The sequence below is a fragment of the Oratosquilla oratoria genome, chromosome 14, assembly GCF_046742065.1.
Source record: "Oratosquilla oratoria isolate Oo_2021 chromosome 14, ASM4674206v1, whole genome shotgun sequence".
Taxonomy (NCBI): domain Eukaryota; kingdom Metazoa; phylum Arthropoda; class Malacostraca; order Stomatopoda; family Squillidae; genus Oratosquilla; species Oratosquilla oratoria.
This window is the reverse complement of record NC_134790.1, coordinates 17,565,573-17,589,552: the sequence shown is the minus strand read 5'-3', so window position 1 is coordinate 17,589,552 and position 23,980 is coordinate 17,565,573. Positions and strand designations below refer to the sequence as shown.

General features: G+C 40.6%; 1 protein-coding gene across 10 annotated transcripts in view; it reads right to left on the bottom strand.

Moving 5' to 3' along the window:
• Window positions 1-477: 477 nt before the first annotated feature.
• LOC143032750 (uncharacterized) overlaps window positions 478-23,980 on the bottom strand; it is a 243,020-nt gene continuing 219,517 nt past the window's right edge. The window contains exons 14-20 of one of the 10 annotated variants that reach the window (XM_076197720.1): window positions 18,721-23,440; window positions 16,797-17,000; window positions 13,459-13,539; window positions 12,776-12,949; window positions 3,694-3,841; window positions 2,639-2,779; window positions 478-2,433 (exon numbers count right to left, since the gene is read on the bottom strand). In XM_076197720.1, the coding sequence (XP_076053835.1) occupies window positions 1,811-2,433; window positions 2,639-2,779; window positions 3,694-3,841; window positions 12,776-12,949; window positions 13,459-13,539; window positions 16,797-17,000; window positions 18,721-23,440 (6,091 nt within the window). In that variant the 3' untranslated portion in view covers window positions 478-1,810. The other 9 variants (XR_012967124.1, XM_076197721.1, XR_012967123.1 and 6 more) reach the window with 9 other exon arrangements.

Below are 23,980 nucleotides of genomic sequence, written 5' to 3'. Positions count from 1 at the left end.
GAGGTAGCCAAAAAGAAAAGGCATAAAACCATTCCCACCCATTCCATCCCTAAATACACTCCACTCCCCTCCACCCTTCCTCCCATCTTAGCACCTCCTGAATGACTACTCTCACACTGGTGTTAAATGTTGCATGTGGTGATGTCTGAACTGGAGTGTCTGCCATGGTATGTGACATTGAATTCTTTATTCTCATTTTATTGTTAGGGTTTCTTTACTACATTCACAGGGAAATGTTTTGGGGTCAGGTGTTAGTGCTATGGAGGGACCGAGTGTCAAAAGGCTGCTTCTTCTCTGTTGTTATTTTCTAATAATTATCATTAATACATTAGTTTCAGCCACTCCTTTATAAGGGTATCAAGTCCTTTATATATGTAATTTCTCAGGACTACAATAAAGTGCAAATCAATCCTTTGCAGCTATCACATACTGCAGAACTTTCATGAAGGATTTCAAATTCAATAGTAAAACAAAATGTAGAAAAGGACAAAATATATTTCTATAAATAAACCATTGATGAAGCAACAAGGAGCTTAAGAGTAGCATATCTATTCAGTCATTTATGCATACTGTGCTAAATTTGTGACAAGTAACATGAAATATGGACACAATGCTCAGACCACTAAGTTCATCCAACTAGGCTCTTCTATGTAGGTGTGTGAGGGCTAGATGTGAAGGGAATGAGAGAAAAAGGACAGGACAGGACAGCAACACTATGTCAGCATATCTGGGTCATGCTGCTCGTCACGGGCAACTCTGCTCCTTCTGTGGTGCTGCTGAAGTAGTGTATAAATGCTAGTGTTATGTTTAGCAAGTATAGTGCTGGTGTTATGATGAAAGATCAAGTCATCATTTGGGACTGGGAAGGGCATCTTTAAACTGCGTAAAGAATTAGCTGGTCGTTAAAATATCTTAGTAACACTGAAGTTACTTAACTTTTAAGTTTCTGATAAGCTAATAATAATTGAGCTACTCTTTGTGATCTGGTTGCATGGGGAAGCTAAGAAGCAGGGTTGCCTACAATACTTATCATGGCCACAGAAGAGCTGCAACTTGTTACAATATAAACAAAGGTTTTGCAGTAGACTAGATACTCAGTGGAATGTCACAAGTTCACTGGGTGAAAAATTTATCAAACAGTTTCATAATATCAATAAATAACTTAGATCATTTAACCATAGTTACAAAAAAGTAATATTTACACGTAGAACAGGACAGAAACATTTGTGTACATCTGAAGCTGTCATTATAACCTAAATTGTGCATTCATTCTTTATGTACAGTATAGTTTATCAGTACTTATAACAAATTAATGTGTCTAACTAGTCAACATAAATATGCCCCAAACTCCTACCTGAAATGGAGCTATACACAACCCACACAGCCCAACTCTTCCAACCCAGCATTATTTCCAACTTCAGGGCTGTATCACACAACCAGCAGCACAAACAAGTTAACAACTTTCCACATACAAACATTAAAACACAAAACAGAGGCATTTGAATCTTGTAGGCGTTTGTGTTAGGCCAGAACTGGACGGCATGTTGATTAGCGTAAGACACTAAAGGTGGCAGCACTGCACGAGAATGTGAGCAGCTGCCATCCATACTACTGCCAACAAATGTCTGCTTTTGGCAACTTTATGCTGGCAGCTGCAGTCCAATGGTACCCTTGACTGGAAAGTCTTGGGCAGCAATGTAATGATTGTCTTGTATCACTTTTTCTACTTCTACACCAAGATATGTAGAGCCAAGCCTGTACATAAATATATTCTTGAGGTAAACAAATTTTCTACACCCACCATGGAATATCATATTTCACTTACTTCTAACCTTTTGCTCTTTTGGCTTTCCTGATATGTGTCTGCATTTCCATTGCACAAGTATGGGTCTTGCCATAACGGGCCTTGGACCCCAGATTCAGTTATTCCTTTTGAATTGCTCCCGAAAGAAGGCAACTCAAGTCTCAATTTGTTTCGAGTGTGGCGTAACTGTCCTAAGCCTTCGGGTGGGGATGAATCTGGGGTGTAAGACTCTCGTGTCTCTGAAATCGGCGTGTCAATGCTTTGAGTCTCTTCACAGTCTTCCATTTTCCTCACTGGGGCTCCATCCCCGTACAGATTTCCGTAATCATCTCCGTACTGTATTTGATAATCCAGTGGCTTATCCTCGCACTCCCCCTCACCATCACAATCATCATACTCCTTTTTGCCTTCACCATTACCATGACCTGCACCATCACCATTACTGTCACCATGAGAGGCATGAGTAAAGTAAAGGTTGTTGTAGTCACTCTCTACCACTGCATTCCTACCATAGTCCCTTCCCCCACCTATCCCCGCAAAAAAGTCAGCTGCAGCGAACGAAGAGCTGGTGAATGTGAAGGGAGCACCAGAGGAGCGGATAAAAAATTCCCCATCATCACCATAGTAACCTGGAGAGTGTGAGTTCATATTAGTTTCTATCATATATACATTTATTCTAATCCATGTGAACAATGATACAATGATGAATAATAACTGGGAAAGACAAAAAAGAAAAAATAATTAATACTTGAAATTGCACTGCATCAAGAGTTATTTATGTATAACAAGAGGCATTAGAAAAGAAAATATCTCACTATCTGTGGAAAGTCTTACCATCAGCATCATCAAAGGACACAGAGGCAAGGCTGTAAATTGGCGGTGGGGGTGCAGGGCGGGTAGGTTTGTTGCGGAAGACTAAATCATCTATGTCTCCGCCTTCATCAGCTACAAATTCATCACAACCCAACTCCCAATCTGTAGAAAAACAAGTTATGAAAAAAGAAAGGAAAGTAACCTAATTCACACAATTACATAAAATACATGTACAGAATGACTAGATATATTACTATGTCACTCCTTTTTCTCAACTATATGTCCTCCCTGTCTAATCATGTATTCATAATTGAGAATTCCTTGAGCATTGTGCCATGCATTATAGATGTTGTCCAAACAAATTATGGACTTGTTCAGCTATATGCAGATGCTCAACTTAAAAGGGGTTTTCATTTACATATTCTATTCAATCTAAGACCCATTCCTCAGCTCAATGAAACCATTTAGCTTTAGCCATAGGACACACTAGAACTAATAGAAGGGCACAAGTCCTATTAAATCCCCTTTTCATTAACCCTTTCAGCACAGCGACAATCTTTACAGATTCTGTGTCGGTCAATGACACAATGCAAATTTAGTCAGGAAGGTAGGTAATTCCTGGAGTAAAGAAGTTAAAACTATTTCACATAGCCCATTCATCACACTGACAATTTTCTGCTTCTGTTTTATCATCAAGTGCCACGTGGCTTTACTTTGCAGTGTTTTATCCCCCCCGACTGAATGGGTTAATATCAATAAACCATAACTATTCAGCACAGTCAGTTTTAGATATAATCATTCTAATTCTTGATGAATATAATGCTTACTATAGGAAAATCATTCACTTCACAGATGAGGCCATCAAATTATCTTCACTCTCAGGCTCCCCTTCAGCTTTCAGATTCTCTTCACACCTTCAGACCCTAAACTTCTCCAACTGAAGTCACAAACTCGCACATTTCTTGTGGTAGTACCATAAGAACTAATCTCTGGCATTTGGTCGTCACTTGATCTATCAAATCAGAAAAAAACATTTGAATAGCTGTATGTCTTCCAGGTACCCTCGACCTCTCTACCTGCAAAGGTGGTGTAGTCGAGGGAGCGTCCCCAAGTACGGCGATTGTTCTCTCCACTGTAAGATTGTTGCCATGACCTCGGTTCTGGTGGGTACTCATAAACACGGTGATGACGTTGCCGTTTCCAGTGGACGCTTTTTCTCTCATTCTGAAACAATGGGGACACCTTAATCCATATGGGATAGTAGTTAATGTCATAATTTCTTTGACACAAACATTCACATAAAACTGGTATTCTCATCTCACATTATCTATTCATCTAGATATCAATACCATGGGCTTCTTCCCCTTATAAAGGGAGGTAGCCAAAACTCATGTCAAAATAGTTAATGAAACAAAAATAAAAACAAGAAACAATAAGACTTATAACGCAATGGTAATCACCACAACGAATAATTACTTATATATCAAATTGCATCACACAAACCCCATTATAATCACTGTTCCAAACAGTATTGATCACATGGGATCAATGATAGGTACTTGAAGTGGTAAGCCTGCAAAATGAACATCAGAGAACCATCTCCCTGCAGCCAATTTCAAAACAGGTCAACACCTTCATCTGGAGGTGCAAGATGCACTCCTGAGAGACTGACACTCACTCTCCAGGTTAGGACCAAGACCTCTATCAACTTCAACTATATTTCCTCCATCTTTTCACATAAGGAGAGGTGACAAATGCTAATTACTTCCCTCTTCCTCCTGCTACTATTATTATAGGGCAGTGATACAAAAACTGCCCACACAAACACAATGCAGACAACATTCCAGATTTTTCTCTCTGAGAGATCTATGGAGGACCCAAGGACTGTTAGCAGCAATTTTGAAGCTGTGGATGTGAAATTAAAGGCAACAATTATTATTACTGTTGTTTATGTCTTGTCTATTCAATATGAAAAACTATTATCATCATTCCTGTGATGGTGGTGGTATGGTGTAGTTGTGGTGTTGTTGCTCAAACACTAAAAGACCTTTTCTCCCTTATATGGAGTATGGCCGAGTTAAAGCATACACCCACCTGACACCCATCCCTTCTTTCTCTATTGTATTTATCTAGTTGTAGTGCATGGGGTTGGAGCAATGACCATGGTGTTCCATCTCCTTTTCTATGTGAATGAAAAGAGAAAGAATGGAGGAGTGCCCCCCCCCCCCTTGCAAAAGAAGTGGAAGTTGACAGAGGTCTTGGGCACAGTCCTGAGGCAGGGTGCACTGAACCCCTAAGTCAGGGGTTCCCAACCTTTTCTGGCTTGAGGCACCCTTGCCAAGCCTTTCAGAAGTCCTCGGCACCCTTATTAGAAAATCTAAATTCTAGTTTGTCAGTATTTTGGTGATTCAACATCAGTGTAACAAAATTTTGTCCCTGGATAATATGAAAATACTCATCTTTACACTGATGCTGCTTTGATGAACAAAAATGGATAACAGAGAGTCGGTAATATGAAAATTATTTTTGCCCTGAATTTTGGTGGCACCCTCATTTGATTTCATGGCACTCTTTGGTGCTGCAGCACACTGGTTGGGAACCACTACTCTAGGTGGTTGTGGTCAAGGTATTGATGGACTGTGGAGAAAGGGAGCAAATATGATCCTTTCCCATGAAGGACTATGATCCTGCAGGACTTCCTCTTGCAGAAACTCGTCTTTCTTTTGTTTAATGAATATACATAAAATATTATATACAAAATAAACTGATATTATAGCATGTTCAAATCCATTTGCATGCATTCCACTCCAAAGCCTACCTAGTCATATGCTGGAGCTTGCAACAGTTTTGACTGTAACATTTCTTGCTCTTAGCAGCACATGCCTTATTCCCAGCTTCATGTAATTCTCCCTTAATAAAACATCTCCCCTTTTTTATGTTCACTATCCTCATAGACACACAACTTTGGGCTGGCCTAGCATATCATAGGCTATGACTGTTCACCCTTTTCTGGTACAAACTCCACACATGGTCCGCTGTGGTCACATCAACCTGTTACTTAGACCTTCCTGAGCAGTTGGCCAGTTCCTCTATATAAATAACCTTGTTACTGTCTCTAGTAATAAAACCAAAAACAAACCTCATGTTGTGTACCATGCTAACTGCACTATAACACATGTCTGTCAAAACAGGATCACTGGGGTGACATGGAGGCAGAATCACCTTATTCATAGTCTTCTCGCTGCCTCCATCCCAAGGCACCTATTTCTCGTGACACTTTTTGTTCTCCAAAGACATTTACTTGCTTCCCTCATTCTACTGTTTACCTACACCCCCACTCCTCCACTCCCTGCCACATGTGACCCTAAATTCTTAAAAATATCCAATTTTCTCCTCCTGCATACCTTCCCAATATCTTCCAACAATACCTTAGACTCTCCTTTGACCCAGACTCACCTCCCACTTCCCTCTAACATCTCAAATCATAACATACATAACATATATAAAACAGGAAGACCCTATGCCTGTTTTCCTTAATTTGATAACAGAAAACAACTGTTTACATATATATATATATATACAGGTAAACGTCGACTTACGATGGCATTAGGTTTCGATAGAGCCATCGTAAGACGATCTCATCGTAAGTCGATCCCCACTCTGTTCCGTGGTCACTGTACCTAGCCTACCTGTATATTAACCACCAGAGATACTGAATATAGCCTATTAAACATGTACAGTAGTTTATTTAATTATTTTTATCCTTTTTACCATATTCAAACACTATAATATGTATTTTCAGTACGGACTTAAATCTCGCGGGCAGCAGCCAATGCCAGCCGTACGACGTGACGTAATAATACTCGCATCATAAAATATAGTCACCGCTTATATCGATCGTTCTCTCTTTCACCCGCGAATTTTGAAAAACACAGAGAATGAATCATTTGAGAGAATGTAAAAACACAGGGGCGACTACAATAAATATAATCAAGACGCCTACGTGTGCGGCACCGTATGGAAGGGGTTAAATTATCATATCGTCGTCGTCGTCGTCGTCATCGTAAAGTCGAACAATCGTAAGTCGCGGCCATCGTAAGTCGACGTTTACCTGTATATATATATATACCAAACATGCGCATACAAAAACTGACAGCATAAGCAACAAGCTACATTTACAATCTGTCAATATGGTACAGAAAAGTAGTTTCCAATCTCTCGATTTAATGCAAAGATTTTTCTTTCCCTATAAACTCAGTAGAATTTCTTGTCATGCTTGTCTTTGTGACTGAAGGTGGTTACAGATAAAACACCCAATTGCCATGGTAAAGAAGTTAGATAGGTTTGTCTACCCTAGTAAATTCTGTTTACTGTTTAGAATACAGGGAACAGACACTTTGAATATCTAACACAGTTGAGTGTAGGCTCTGACTTGGCCACCCCTTTAATATTTTCTGGTGTATGTATGTAAGTATTACAAGTTTTTTCAAGTGTGCTGTAGGTAGTTTGGCTTAATTTCAATACAGTGTTTGTATACAAGCCAATCTGTAATTTGAAGCTGCACAATTCAAGTTCAGTATTTACTGAATTTGACCACAAATTAAACACGTAACATCTGCAAATGAGTATTTTTTCCTTACCACTACATATGTTTCAAGAATGAATAGTGTGATAAATGAGGTGAGATGAAGAATCACTGTTGAAAGAAAACTGTCAGCTATGGTAATCCAGTGTTGAGGTGGTCTGGGTTGTACATACATACATATACCAAAGGCTTTTCCCCCTTACATGGGGGGTAGCCAAAAAGAAAAAGGCATAGAAATCACTCCCACCCATTTCATTTCCCATATATTCCACTCCCCTCCACCCTCCTCCCTCCCTCCTATCTTGGCACCTCCTGGATGATGGGTCATTCCTGCATCCTGTCCACTGCCCTGGGTCAGAAGCAGTGTCGCAAGACACAGCACATCCACAGCAAGGCCGCTTCATTAATTCGGCAACCCCCCTCTGGGTTGTGAAAAGAATAAACACATGAATATACCAAGGGCTTTTTCTCCCTTACAAGGGGGAGGTAGCCAAAGTCAAAAGACATAATTCCATTCCCACTCATTTCACTCTCATCCACCACTCCCTCATCTCCCTCCCTCTCATCTTGGCCCCTCATGGATGATGGGTCATCCCTGCATCTCACCCATCAATATTTCTGGAAAGAATAAACGAGGAAAAGACTAATGAAGAGAGTGTGAAGAGCAGAACTAAAGAGAGAAAGCTCGAGATGGATGGCATGAAGAGACTTTTGGATACAACTGGTATGTCTGTTGAGCACAGAATAGTACAAAAGAGAGGGAGTGAATATAAGGAGGTTATCAAAGGATGATATAACCCAAAGGAATTATTTTCTTATCTACTTTACTGACGAGTGAAGAAGGAAGTGAAGTGGTGGAGATAAACTAGCTTTAGTTGTCATCTTACTGATGAAGAGCTATTTTGTTGCAATGCTTTTGACCCAGAGATTATGATTAGGAACAGGATAATCTTTCATTCCTGAGGTGTAGAGATGACAGGGGAGTTTAATTGGGTTTTGTTTCTGATGTGAGTGTATGCTTTGACTAGGCCACTCCCCTTATAAAAAAGAAATGGCTTTTAGTACATATACAGTTTGGAGCAAGTTTTTCTTATGTGAAGTGGTTCCGCCATTGATCTATACCTTAAAAGTGGCTACCATCATCCTTCCCCCCTCTTAACCCCTTTACTCCGGGCCAAAATCTCGTGGGCAGCATTAGCTGCCAGACGTGCGATGTTGCGTCATAATACTCGCATTATAGAAAATAAAGTCACCGCTCTATTGATCGTTCTCTTTCACCTGTGAATTTTGATAACCATAGAAAATATGATGAAGCCAGTTTACAGAGTATGGGGGTCACGCAGGTACAACTACAATAAATATAATCAAGACACCGACATCGGCATCCTCGCGTACCCACTTGCTCCTCATGACGCCTACGTAGGCGTCATCGTATCAAAGGGGTTAAATGGTCTTACCCCGAGTTTGGAAGTCATAGTGGGAAACAGAAAAGTAAAATTCCCTGTTGGCAACTTCTCACAGTAAAGGAGACACAAATACATTCATACAAAATGAAACTAGGAACTACATATCAATCCTGAAACCAATCTATTTGGTGCTCATCTCTAAGTCATGCATAATTACTGAATACATCCAGAATATTAAAGCAACTCAACAACAAGGAACTTTAAGCCAAAGAATAAACCTATTAACTGTTGCTGTACCCAGCCCTATTGTGGCATGCAACAGTCCCTGGGTCCTCTCATAGATCTCTCTGGGAAGAAACATTGGACTGCTGTCTGTACTGTATTAGTGTGGGACTATTTTTACATCACCAGTTTACAGTAGAAGGGGTTTAGTCACTGGTTGTCAGCTCTTTATAAGACAAGGTGGAGGAAATGTGGTTGCAGTTGAGAGGGAATGATCTCAGGCCTGGTCTACATACAATGTGGACCTCCATATGAAAGTGAACATGTTGATAAATTCTGAAGACTTACAGCGGGGATACAATTCTTTCTGTCATCTGTTGTGCTGGACCAAACCTTGTAGGTACTTGACATAGTTTCCTTAGGCCAAGAACTCAAAGGAACTAATAACTTTAAATACAAGAAGACTAGTGAAAGGGATATGTTTGATTATGGTCAACAGGAAACAGTACAATTAATAAATCCATTGCTCCCATTTTCTTCCAGGAGACCCATGGCCAATTTTTTTTTTTTTGTTCAGCTCAAAATTAAGAGATTTTGCATTGTTGTCTGGAAAGAATGTAATACAATGCAGCATAAAATGTGCCATGTCTTCTGTGGGTTGGTTTCATCTGGGAGAATTGGTGTGTTGCCAGGCCATTTGTATGTTGATACTGTTTTAGTGCATAGTGAGGACCTCAGGAGATCATACAGATAACTGGAACAAACCTTGTATAAAAAAAGTTTATTGAGAGGTGGAGGGAGTATGAGTAACTGAAAGAAGAAGACGAAGAAAAGGAAGAAGAAGAAGAAGAAAAGGAAGAGGAAGAAGAAAAAAAGAAGAGGAAGAAGAGGAGGAGGAAGAGGAAGAAGAAGAGGAGGAAGAAGAACATGAAGAAGAAGAAGAAGAAAAGGAAGATGATGAAGACTGAAAACATGCAATGTACCCAAGGATCAAAATGTATGATAAGACCCCAGCTAATAATTTGACTAAAATTGAAATGTAAAATCAAAATAAATTAACTAGAAACAAGATGCATGTGTTACATCATAAACCAATTCTCAAATTTCTTTAGTGTCATCCATATTATGCTTTAATATATGAACCACAGCATATTCACAATAGAAAAGACATTTCCTTACCCGCTACAATCTTCTGCAAGTTAACAGGTACGTAACTATTATAAGCAAACAACCTCTATATGGCACTTTGAAATTGCAGCTATAATTAATAGCAGATAAGTTACATGCCAATTTCTTACCTCCAATTGCATCTAGAAGTGTGCAGCATGTAATATCAAATATATCATAAGCTTGACAAGCCCAGGGACTGGCTTATTAGCATTCACAAATATGTCATCAGAATTACAGAGCATAAAACAACCAATATAGCTGTGGGACTGCTGCCATTTCAAAGAATAATCTACAAACATGCTTTACCTTGTCTACCATATTCAAAATTTAACCTATGCATTCTTTCCACTGAATTTTGGTGGCTGGGAGAGCAATGTACCGGTACTACATGCAAGACCTACTTTTATTTATCATTATCATTATTATTATTTTTTTTTCCAACATTGCCTATCACCCATGAACCATAACTGGGGTATAACATAACCATAACAAGGAGAGCAACACTGGTTTCATAATGGGATAGGCACAGAAATCTGGAAGGGAATTTAAAACACCAACAGAAAAGGAGGGTAGGAACATTATGAACAATTAATAGCAATGGAATAAGGGAATGAAGCCAGGAAGTAGGTCAAGTCCAAGGGTAGGGCACAACTTTACAATAAATAAGTGCAACTTGTACGAATGTATGGGTAAAACTCTTACAGATGGACATTTTTTTTTTTTTTTTTTTTTTAAACAACACCAGCATGACAAAGAAGACTTACTTATGAAATGGCATATCTCATCACCTCATCCTCTCACTAAATGTTGCTTGTTAGGTGCCAACAGTGAAGTGCTCCTCAATCTTAGGTTTGTAAAGAAAAGTTTTGGCTTACAATCTAACCAAGATGTACAGAAACATCCACCAACACTAAATCAACTTTGTCTATTCCTTTGATATTTATACTGACCACATACAAAGTAAAGGACCAAATATCACCAACTTCATACAGTAAAGTATACAAACAAATGTCACATTCTCAATCCAGCTGGATGGACACCAAGATGTAAAACATCTTGGTACAATTGAAAACAAAGTGAGGGGATCAAAAAAAGTTTTGTTTCGACACATTAACATACAACTCTGTGCGACCATCACTAAAACAATGTAACAGGTCACTAAGGGAAGTGCAGCTAAATGTACCTACCACATATCACTCTGACATATACTCTTGTCAATAGGATAGAAAAAAAAAAAAAAAAAAAAAAAAAAAAAAAAAAAAAAAAAAAAAAAAAAAAAAAAAAAAAAAAAAAAAAAAAAAAAAAAAAAAAAAATCTCCTTTTCTTCAGCCTTCAAAAATACATTTCTTGTCCCCTTTGAAAGATCTCCTACACTATCTAATAATTCCAGGTCACAAACAATTCTGTACCCGAACAGATGAGTGGATTCTGTTCTGGTTATAGCATACTACTGCATATTGGTGATCGGAAGTTCCTGATCTACAGGTTAGTTTCATAAACTGATTCTATCTTCAAATAAGGCTTAACTCCTCAACTAATATACCAAGCATTTACCCAAAACAAATACATTAAACCTAATAACCCTCTATCACAACCTACCATACACTGGTTTTACAAAAAGCCTTTCCCTCTTTTAAGTGGGGGTAGCTAAATCAAAGCAGACACCCACCTTACATCCATCCCAAATTACATGCAACAAAAAGAAAATGAAAAAAGAAGAAAAAGAAAAGGAGAAAAGAAGAAAAAGAAAAAGGAAAACAAAAAATAGCACAACATTACTCTAACCAGTTCCTGATAATATTATCCATGGTGATCATACCTTACTTAAAAATTCCACACCACAAACCAGGTATTGTCCAAACAAAAGGAATAAACCCTCATCTTGTATATTCAAGGGACCAATGATGGGTACCTGCTTATGGTGGTCCTGCAAGATGGACATCGGAGACAAACATCCTCTAGCTGCCCTCTTTCAAAACCCATCAATCTCCTCACCACTTCCTGGAGGTGCAGTCCCAAGGGGCTGGCACTCCATCTCCAGACTGGCCCCAAGTTCTTTGTCAACTCGAACTGTAATTCTTCCACTTTTTCATATATGGCAACTGCTCTCCTCCTCCTCCTCCTACTACTACTTTCAGCTGATGACATAGAGACAGTCCCACATTAATACAATATTTACAACAGTCCCTAATTGCTCTATGGGAGAGCCAAAGGCCTGCTGTGGGCAGCTGTGGGACTGTGGGTTTCCAGTCAGTGAATTTCATGGCAAAAATTCATATATTCAAATCTGAACCCTACTAATACCATAACCAAATGATGGCCTCTACATATGACCATATCCACTGTTAAGCTGTTAATACAGCATACCCTTTCACTTTATTCTATCATAATACCCAACCCATCTGCTCTAGACAATTTTCTATTTTTCTATTCATTAACTACTTTACACTGTCCAACTAAAAATGAGAGCTTCAGGCCTTAATGTCTTCAATATGGAAACACACTTTATACATTTTGTTCTGACTATTACTCCTAAACGCCGTTTCAATTATTAGCAACCTTCTTTGGTCCTAAGCCTGTCTTAAAAGCAAAATATGCCACCAAGTTCAAGGAGACAATATACCCCATCTACATCCGACACATCTACAGAGGTGCATTATTCCTACAGACATCTTACTAGCTTCTACAATTAACCTTTACCTATTCCTTAGCACAAACACTTTCAACTTCTCCAAATGGTATAAATGCAAAAGAACAAACTCAGTTGACACTTACAGACTTGCTCTCTGGACTCTTTAGAAGGGATTTGGAGGGTGTAAGGTTTCGATTCCATGTGGAGGGTGTAAATTCTTCTTCGCCACTCTCAGAAGCATCAGAGTTGTCTCCTACCTCATCTTCTTCCTCTATGACATCCAGCACCACCTTTGAATCTGTGTAGTCCTCTCCCGGCTGAGGATGGGAAAGGTTAAAATAGTGGGGGTTATGCAGGTAGCAGAGTAAAAGGTAGAGGGAAAGATGAGTAACAAAAAACAAGGTGATAGCAAAACAAAAGGGATTTGCAAAGTAACAGATGGGAGATATTCAATCAGTCCTGGAAACAGAATAGAACACATACTTTTTATGATCTCAACATATGGGTAGCAGTATTTTAATATATTTTTGGGGAAGTTTATCTGGGAAATTTGGGCCAGCAATTCTATGATAACTTTCAACTACTTTCAAAACTATGCTCATATAATTCTGCTTTCAGTTTGACTTTCCAAGCATGTGCATTATCAAAAGCAAGGAATAGAAGAGTATTTGTCTCTTTCATAACAATGTCATTAAAGAAATGAATGAAGCCCAAACATGCAATCTGTCACTGTGTAACTCATATGGGGGGGGGGGGGGGTGAAGGGGTGCACACCATCACAAATCAGGGAAACGTCAGGTGTAATCAAACCAAACAAAAAACAAACCTTTGTCTCATTGTCCTCCTTGGACTCCTCCTGAACATTCCTCCCTCCATTCACCTCTTCCTCCTTCTCCTTCTCCTCCTCCTATGCAGCAATTAGCAGATAAACAATGATGGTTAGTTACTAAGTCACATGGATAAAAACAAAAAAACAAAAAACTGGGTATGTTTGGCAAGCAAATGGGGGAACCATGACAGGGGTAATTGAAAAAGCTGAGGATTAATCGGTCTCACAAAATTAGGGGTCTGCTGAAGAAAATGCTCAAAAGAACCAACACATTAACCCTTTTGCACACAGTGTCTGTACAATCAAAACTTTTCTATGAGGATATCAGAAAATACATGCCTTGAATGGCAGCTTTGTCATCTATTCTACCTAGTGAAATTTATTTTTGTTATGAATCACTACATATTAATGCATTTGTACTGAAAACAGGGACCAATGACAAGGGCCTGCAAGTGGTCCTGCAAGACAGAGGAAGAATCTTCTACCAGTTGTCCATCTTCAAAATCGATCAAAAAGCTCACCTGCAATTAGAGGTGCAGCCCCACAGGCATGACACTTTCTCTGGGCTGGACCAAATCTTTGAGCTTTCTTCACCCCCCCCCCCATTTTTATTTATTTATTTGTTTTATTTTTTTAAACAAAAGACCTGAAAACTAATGGCTACTTCCCCTTCCTTCAGTCTCACTGAAACAGTCCCACACTAAATACAAAGCAAACAAAAGTTCAATGCTTCTTCTCAAAGATCAATGGGAGGGTCCACAGATCATTGCCAGCCAATGTGGGGCTGAGGGTTTCCAGTTTGTGAAACCCGAGGCAATAATTATTATTGCTATAGACAATTCCTAAGTTTTATAATGTAATTCATAAAACGACTTCATTTTTGCAGAAAGCTTAATATGTTTCTTGTCACAGAATGCAAGAGGGCTAATAAATAATCACAAAGCACACAAAAGTGGTTAGTAAAAGTAACACTACCAAATGAATTGCTATATAAACACTACAGGTTATGCAACTAAGCAAGTACAGGTGTTAATCACACAAGGTTAGCTATGCATTCATAAATCAGGGCAGAACAAATTGAACAAGACCAGCAACAAAGAGCAATCTGAAGACTTAATGCCTCTACAAAACTGTAGTTAAACAAGGCACTGCCCTAGAATGGGGTCCAACAGGGTGAGGGTTTAGGGTGCAGTTTTCGGTCTTCAAAGGTTAGGAAATGTGGCCACCTGTTTGTTTCAGGGACAATGAAGTGCACAATAACAATATCAGATTTAGTCCAAACACACATCATGTTGATCATACAAAGGGAGGAACTGTTACAGTAGATTGGTTAGTGAGGTTGTTTGATGTGTGTCTAAAGGAGGGGAAGGATTGGAGGAATGCTTGAAGTTCCATTTTACAAAGGAAAGGGGGACAAACATGATTGCAATAGCTTTTGCAGGACCAGTCTGTTGACTGTAGTTGTTGAGGCATATAGGAGGGTGTTAACTGAGATGTTTGGGTTGGGAAGGGGGATAGAGAGAGTAATTAAGGAGGAACAGTGTGGGTGAGAAAAGATTCAGGTCACCTCAAAGTATCACACTATGAGCCTGGCTTGCTGCCTCCATTGATTTCTTATTTCCTCCCCCCTCCCCTGCAAGCAAACCAAGATGGTAAACAACTTGAGATACACAGTCATCATCTCCCTTACCACCTCCCCCCTTCTCTCACACTTAAAGAGTGAGCCCCATCATATCATTGGTGCCCAACATTCTTTTCTTAATAAACAAATATTCTCTACATCAGAGTTTGCATTCAAGCCAGCCTAACATTTGGCTACTCAACGTTTGGGACCCCAATCCCCAGCTCTGCTGACTGCCAGCGACTCAACTACCCCCCAGATCAACTACCGCCGCCCCACTGATGCCAGGTTGACTGCCGCCACTTGATCTGCCAGATTGTCTGCCACTGCTGCCTCCTGCTTGACTGATGCTAGCTCAACTGCTACCACATGACCTGCCAGATCATCTGCTGCCGGTGCCCACCAGCTTGACTGCCACTACTGCCTGCAAGTTTGACTGCCTACACTCTTGCCTACCACAGGTATCTGCCATTGCTTGACTGCCATCACTTGTCTGCCAGATTGACTGCCGCCACTTGTCTGCCAGATTGCCTGATGCTGCTGCCTGCCAGCACAACTGGCAGCTCACCTATCAGGTCTGCCAACTACCAGCTTACCTACCAGGTCTACTGACTGCCAGCTCACCTACCAGGTCTGCTGACTACCAGCTTGCCTACCAGGTCTGCCGACTGCCAGCTGGACTGCCATCGCTGCCTGCCAGTCTGCCGACTGCCAACTCGACTGCCTACCCTCTCACCTACCACAGGTATATTCGTGGCCCATACTCACTGCCACTACATCATTTAGCAAACTAGAATGGTGAGCGTCCCCACCTTGAACTATACACATGCTCAATGGAGATCACAAGGTTCCGCACCTCGACTCTGGTAAAACTAATGACTAACAACCTCAACTGTCAAGTCCACAATACCCTGGTTAGCCTAATGCCCCACCCACTAACCACAACCATTCTCAAGTGTCTGTCTCTACAGGGAAATGTTGCACCCACGCTACCAATGCCACCGTATGTGATCCCAGGACGCATTCCAGGTACAAGATCCCCTGAGCAGCCTCCTGAGATGCATAAACCTCGCATTTAGAGTGAGCTCTATCACATTATTGGCACCCAACATTAATTTCCAAATAAATATTCTCTCCATTAGAGTTTGCCTTCAAGCCAACCTAACAGTTAGTGAGAGTGGAAGGAGGTGAGAGGTGAGCCAGTTGTTGTTTGGTAATGACAATGAATTCTTGACTTGATCAGAGGGTCTAAGGCAGTTAGTGACTGAGTTCTGGGGGGCATTTTAGAGAAGAATGTTGAAGTAAATGCAGGTAAAAGTAGATAGATAAGGGGTAAGAGTGGCAGTTACTTGGAGATAACTCTTAAAAGGAAGGATAGGAGAGTTATTCCACCCATCAACAATCTTTAATGTTAAAATTAGAATTACGTAAATTCACTGGGGCATTGACTGCATAACATCAGCTGTCAATATTTTTGGATTTCAGTAACAATTATCACTACAACTGTTTAAAAATGTACTACAGTTACATTGTAGCATGAAGAGGGGAGGAAAAGGGAGAGGAAGAAAGGATAAGGGAGGTGGATGGAAAATAAAAAGGAAGGAATAAAGAAGAGAAAAGCAGAGATACCATAAAAAACAAGGGACAACAGCTTCCTGAAACAAAAGCATATGCCGAGTCAAATGCGTGACCTTAATCCTTCTCCTTTCCTTACCTTCCACATGAACTCCCCACTGGTTGAGGAGCTCTCGCCATCACTATCTGAATCACTTTCCCAATCCGGCGTGTACCGTGGGTCCTCCATGTGTGGTTTCTTGCACTCTCTTCCATTTCCCTCATCCTCACTACCTTCAGAATCATCATCTCCTGAATTCATAGGACCTTCCAGGTGCTCTTCAATTTCCTCGTGGTCACTTGACTATAATAGAATCAACAAAATAGTTTAGATTTGTTAATTATTCTAATAACCCATTCAACATTATCTATACACTAATGGCTTCTTCTCCCTTATAAAAGGTATCCAGTCAAGCCATGCATCAACCCATACCCATCCCACTCCCAATTGTTTCATCATAGCTAAACACATTAACATACTGATATACATTATGATTTCTTTCTAGACTAATAATGATGTTGCATTCAGCTGTGGGGCTAACTCCTCAACTCTTTCCTTCCTCGGTGACACTCGGCCCTTTATTCTGGCTATTGCCAGGCTGAGGTCCTGAGAATCATCTCCCTGATACCCATCTTCAAACCCCATCCACATCCTCATCCCTAACTGAAAGTGCAGCCTTGATGGGCTGACAGTCTCTGAACTAAGACAAATTTCGACTATAATTCCTGCACTGACACCAAGCAACTGCTTCCCATCTTCCTAACTACAATAAGCTGGTGACACAGAAACAGCTCCACACTGGTACAAAACAAACTGTGTAAAGTTTTCCTGCTGAGAGATCAATGGAAGGTCACATGGACCATTGCTAACCAGTATGGGGATGCAGGTTTCCAGTCAGTAAAACTCAGGGCCACATTTATTATTGTCATTAATGCCAGGATGTTTTATTCAGATGTATGTGATCCTTATAGCAGCAAAGGGGAAAGACTCATCACAATTAACCCATTCCATACCAGGTGATTGTAAGAAGGTTAGAGACTAAAAGACAAGAGTGAATGGATACATTTCGCAAATAGATGAAGGGATGATGGAGTCCAAAGGGATGGTCTCACCTGCTTCATGAATTACTCTAAACAGGTGAGGAAAAATTCATATACTTGGAGTTAACTGCACAAAGTAAGCCCTCTGTGAGGGGCACCGTCCTAGCCTCCCGATAGGGGGGAGTGTGTGACGTTAAACCATATCATCATCATCATCAACTGCACAAAGTAATGGAGGAGGCTCAAGAAGAAAGAAGAATAAATATAAGAAGAATGTTAGAGGCCTGAAGTTGGTGAATGAGTGTGGAGGGAAGTAGGAAGTGTCTCACTTGTTTGTGGATGACACTGCAGCACTTGTGGCTGATTCTGAGGAAAGATTAAACATTTGGTGGCAGAGTTTGAAAGGGTGAGTGAGAGAATAAAGTTAAGAGTAAATGCAGGCATGAGTGAGGAGATGAAATAAGTGATGATGACAAAGATTGAATTTGAGGTTGAAGGGCAAGAGACTGGAAAATGTGGAGAATTTTAAGTATTTGGTGTCACATGTGGCACTGAATGGAGGAGTAAAGGTGGAGGTGAATTACAAGGCAGAGGGTTAAATGACAATACAGGGCTACTTCCATTTCAAAAAGGCTTTGTGATATGTATGAATATACGAGGGGTCAAGAAGGGAGGGCTGATACATAAATGAAGCAGTGAGGGTAAACCATGTTTGACTGTCTGATCCTGCTGTGGAGGTGCTGTCTTGCTGTATCATTTCTGATGCAGACAGTGAGCAGAGATGCCCCTTCATTCACAAGGAACTAAAGGATTTTTAAAAGGGAAATGAATGGGTGTTGGATGGATGTGGGATGGTTGGAAGAAGGGTGTGTGGTTTGGGTGGCTACCTCCCTTGTGAGGGGGAAGATTCCTTTTGGTTTATAGATTGATAGGTAGGTAAATATAATATGAGAAAAATGGAAAATGCATTTAGCTAAACTTACCTGATATGTAGAAAGGGCCAAGAATTGTGCAGAGGTGAGATGCTGAGTTTCCCCAGGTTCTGGGGTTTTAGGACGTCCTACATCATCAGAAGACTTGTCACATTTTGGTCCATCTTTCTTCCCTTCAGACGAGTCTTGTGAATACAAACTTCCAAGAAAACTCAGACGAACAGGAGGGGCCTCATCATGGTCTTCTTCCTCTTTATCTTTCTTCTGCATCTCCTCTTGTTTTATTTTACTTTCTTCCTCTACAGTGACAGACTTTACATGTTGTTCCACCTTTTCTCCCAACTTCTGCTGTTCTTCCTTTGCTTCTTCAGTTTTACTCTCCGACTTTTGTGTGTCATCGCCTGCCATTGGGTAGTTGACGTCGTATGGAAGCGATATGTGCTCCACCTCCTCAAACCGAGGTTTGTCTTCAATACTTGCATTTGGGTGAGAGATGGCACTCAATGCTGACGTGAAGTATGGATGGTATTGAGGTACTTGGATACCTTGGGGTGATGCTTCCACCTTCTGCTCCTCCGTCCCTAACTCTTTTTTATTTCCAGGATCTTCAGTCTTCCCTCCTACTGCAGTCACAGGTTTGGATTCCATGTCACCGTCATAATCTTTGGTTTCTATTTCCTTCTTGCCCCATGAAGGATTATTACTTAGGAACTGCTCTCTATGTCGCATTTCATCAAACCGTGAACCCCCAATGCCAACAGAGGGGATAGATTCAGGAGCCACATCATCACTTCCAAAGAGCAAGTCTTCCACCTCAGCACCTGGGGGTTCTGCCATGTTCTCAGTTTCCTTTTCTTGGCTGATAAAAGCAAGGTGCGACCTTGGTTTCCCCCCATCAATGAGCTTGGCCTCAAAAGTCTGAGTGTCAACAACAAGCACATCATCATCTCCTTCCATTCGTCCACTATAAACAGTAATGGATGATGGACCGGAGTCCTCCTCAAGGTCTTCAACTATGAGACTATCATCCATTTTATCCTCCAACTTTGGCAAATCCACTTCATTTTGTACATTTTTTTCTAGTGCCTTTTCAGAAGTATTCTCTCCAACTTCAATATTACCTGCCTTGACCTCTGGAGCAAGAGCCACAGTCTCAACATTCTCCGATATAGTCTTTTCTTCTATACTCATCGCTTCATCATCCATATCAAAAAGAGCTTCATTGATTGCTTCATTAATATCATGATCTGCAACATTCTTTACCTCCCCATCCTCAGGCTCCTGGAATTCTGTGCTACTATTGTGGGAAAAATCTGCACTATTATTTGCACCGTGTTTACTGGCTTTTGTGGGAGATTCAAATTCCCCAATGAAGCTCTCCTCTTTGATGGGTGACAGGGTTGTTGCTACTATACCACGATAATTGATGACAACATTATCCCTATCCTCTAAGGCATCTGTGATTTCTTCCTCATCTTCCTCTTCCTCTCGAACTGCAGGTCCTTGTGCATTGCCAAGCTTAAGACTTAATTCTGCTCGGAGGGCATTGATGTCTTCAGGTTTGTAACCCACAATCTCTTCATCATCTGTTGTATTATATGAGACATAAGTGCCTTCATCATCTAAATTCAGTAAGTCTGTTGAAGAATATACACTTTTGGGAGAAGACCCCGCACTTCCTACTTCAATGACTTCTTCAGCGTGTTCAACTCTTGTGGAGGTCTTCTTGTTGGGTACTGTGAAAGCTGACCCACTTGCTGCTTGCTGTAAAAGCTCCCTGGTTTGATCTGCAGCGTGTTTCCAAGCCTCCATTTGCTGAAGTAAAAAAAAATCACCGTTCTCACTATCATCGTTCTCAACAGCTGAATCTTGGCTTTCTTGGGATGACCAACACTCGTCTTTTCCTCTGGATGGATATACAGGTGACAGATCTGATTCCTCATCCTCAGGGTCTTTTGGTTTAGTCACTCCAAGATTAGCTAGGGGACAACCACTACTTCCTTCACTACATCCACTGCCACTTTTACAGCTGGCAAGATCACTGCCAATACCACAGTCTGACTCACTGCTTAAACTCTTTGCACCAAGAGGTATGCCTGGTTTGCCTGGCACTTCAAGAATCAATGCAGAACTCTGTACTTCTGGTTCACTTGGATAATTGCGACCACTTTTGATAACTTCGAAGGTTCTTTCTAAATCTATTTTACTTGTTTCGTCACCTTCTTTACTTTTAGTCTCCTTTGGTACTCCAGCATCATAGGAGCTGTCAACTGATGAAGCCCGATAATAGGTACCAGTAGGAGATGAAGTGTCAGACAACGAATCCTGACTTTTGAGTATTTCTCTCTTGTACATTCTGTCACATTTCCCTTCAGAATCGTCTGTTTTACATGGAGAGACACTTGAGCAAGATAAATCACTGGGAGACGCTTTTCCCGAAGTTTCTGATGCTGACTTCGTGTTCAACGTCTTTGTGCCAGAACCCTTAGCTTCGCTACAATCAGAACCATCATCGTCCCAAGAAGGCTTCAAAACCCTGAAGATTCTTTCATGGGGAAGTTTTGAGCTTTCACTATCACCATCTGTATCAGGAGATTCCACATCGGGAGGTAGACTCGAGTCGGATTTAAAGAAATTATCTGTATTGAGATCTGGCCTTTCATAACTCAAATTACAAAGGGTACTTGCATCCACTTTATCCAAAATAACTGCAATTTCTTCACATGTGCTATGGTGGAACGCATTACTTATTTCTAACAACTTCAAATTCCGCTCGTGTTCCTCAGTTCTATCCTCACTTATATTCTCTATTGGTTCACTAAACTTGGATTTCACTGAAGTGTTTGCAAATATAAATTTATCAAATTCAAAGGAGCTCCCAAGACTGTCTGTGGAAGTAGCCTTTGAAGCAACCATCACAGCACCACCACCCTCAGGAAATACAATATCTGTGCTTTCATATTTGTTCCTGTTCAAAGCATTTCCTAGAAACTGATCCCACTGCTCCAAATCATACTCTGGTATAGCACTCACTTTCACCTCACTACCTTTTGTTGCCTTTGAGACTTCTAAAGAATCCGTAGTTCTAGCATCACTTGTGGAAGACTTAAGGCCCTTGTACAAATCTAGTGAATAGTCTTCTAAAGCTCCTATCACAATTTCTTCACCTTCAACCACTTCCTCCGGCTTAAAGCTGACGTCCTTATCACTTCTTTTATGCACTCTGTCCTTAGCGACTTCCTCACTCTTTTTACAATCTACATCAGGTTCAAAACTTAATTTTCGCATTATACCCACTTTTTCCAGCCCACTAATACTTGCACATGCTCCGTCTCCTTCATAACTCACTTCATTAGCTCCCTTACCATGTTCTTGATGGCTTGTACACAAAGAAATATCACTTGAATCTTGTCTTAAATTTCTACGTGTGTTGTTATGACACGGAGTACTTGTTAGTCTTTTCCTACTCCGTTCCTGAGCCTGTTCAATGAACTGGGTACTGTTTATAGTTTTACACAGCTCTCCACCTTCACTTAAATCACTTTCACTCACTTCCTGCTTACACTTACTACTTAATGACACTTCATTCTCCAGGTTACTTTGCACTGCACTTACTAAGTTACCACTAAAAACAGAATCACTCGATTTCCCTGAATCTTTATCTTTCTTTACTACAAAGTTAAACTGTTTGGGTTGTTCTTCAGCAACCTGTACAGGACTTGGACTCGATGAAATTGAACTTTGTTTACTTGATGCATCATGGACTACTATGTCAGGAAGGGCAGCAGACTTGACCTCCCTTGACGATACAACACAATCAGGTGATGCTGGTGTTGGTCTGAGCAAAGTTCTTTGATGAAGTTTCTCAATTTTCTTAATTTCTGGTTTGTTTTCCAAGGCTTTGTGGCTACTCTCCTCTTGTCTTGAAGAGGAGGTGTCCTCAACTAAAAAAGGCCTTTTACTACTTTCTGTCTCTCCATCATCACTCTCAGAGTCTCGACCCAAAGAAGGAAAAACCTGAGAGGATTCTTCTCTTTTACCTAAAGCAAAATCTAAATTTCTATACTCTATTGATGATGGATTTTCTCTACTAGCTTCTGATATTATTGAAAACTTATGCTCTGCTTGTAGTTTTTCTATTTCTACAAGAAAGGCTGCATCTCGAACAGCCTCATGCAAATTACCTTCGCTAGAAAATGTCTTTTCAGATACAAGAGGCTTTGATGGATCAAAACCAAGTGAATTTCGTTGACTGGCATTATCTGAATCACTGCTTTCATCTTCTACAACTGTAAGCTTCATAAAATCTTGAACACTTTGACTTTTGATGCGCACCATTTCTGAAAACTCGCCCTGCTCCAGCCTAAGTGAGAAGCCCTCATCTTCACCTTCTGATAATGCTCCCTTTAAACTTGAATGTTCAACTGTAGCAGAACTAACGGCTGACTGTGGAGGGTGGGAGACGTATGAACCAACTCTGAAATTTGGTAGGCTTTTCTCCGGTGACGTATGAGTGGATGAACTTGGTTCTGACTTCTCATCCGCAAGAGCTTCATCTAAGCACTGAATTGCATCTGTGATTTCCTGGGTCAGACTATCCATGGGCTGACCCGGTTCCATGCCAAGCCAAGAGGGTAACGCTGATCCAAAACGTGCAGCGATCTTTGCATCCAGGTCTTCAACGGAGCCACGGAGGTTTTGCAGACTAGGAGACATGGCCCCACCTAAGTACCTTCCTCCACTGGTAGACAAACTGAAGTCGCTGTCAAACCTATGAAGTAAACCATCAATTAACAACCTACATAGGTAACTTATATCTATTTCATTATACCCATTTATGTATACTGCACTTGTGGCACTATAAAACTAATAATTATTGACTAGAGTTTTGTTAAGTGGAAAACCCACAGCAACTGACAACATTCCCCAGTCCCTCCCACAGATCTCTCTTGGGTAAAATTCTGGACTGTTGTCTGTTGTACTGGTATGGACTTGTTCCTATGTCACTGGCTGAGAGTAATAGGAGGAGGTGGGCAGCAGTCACTGGCTGTTAGTTCTCCATGTGTGAAAAGGTGTAAGAAATGGAGTTTAAGTTGATAGAGAAAGATCTCAAGTTGACCCAGCTTCCACAATAATTACCCCCACCTTATGACAAGCATTCCACATGACAACCATCCAACCTAGGTGCCTTTCTAGCTTTCATTAGTGATTATTCTTAATGAAACATTAGTGGCCCAGTGCAAACAAACCTTATAAATGAATATCTCAGTAGTAATGAATAAATCAATAAAGATTTCTATATATCTGATAT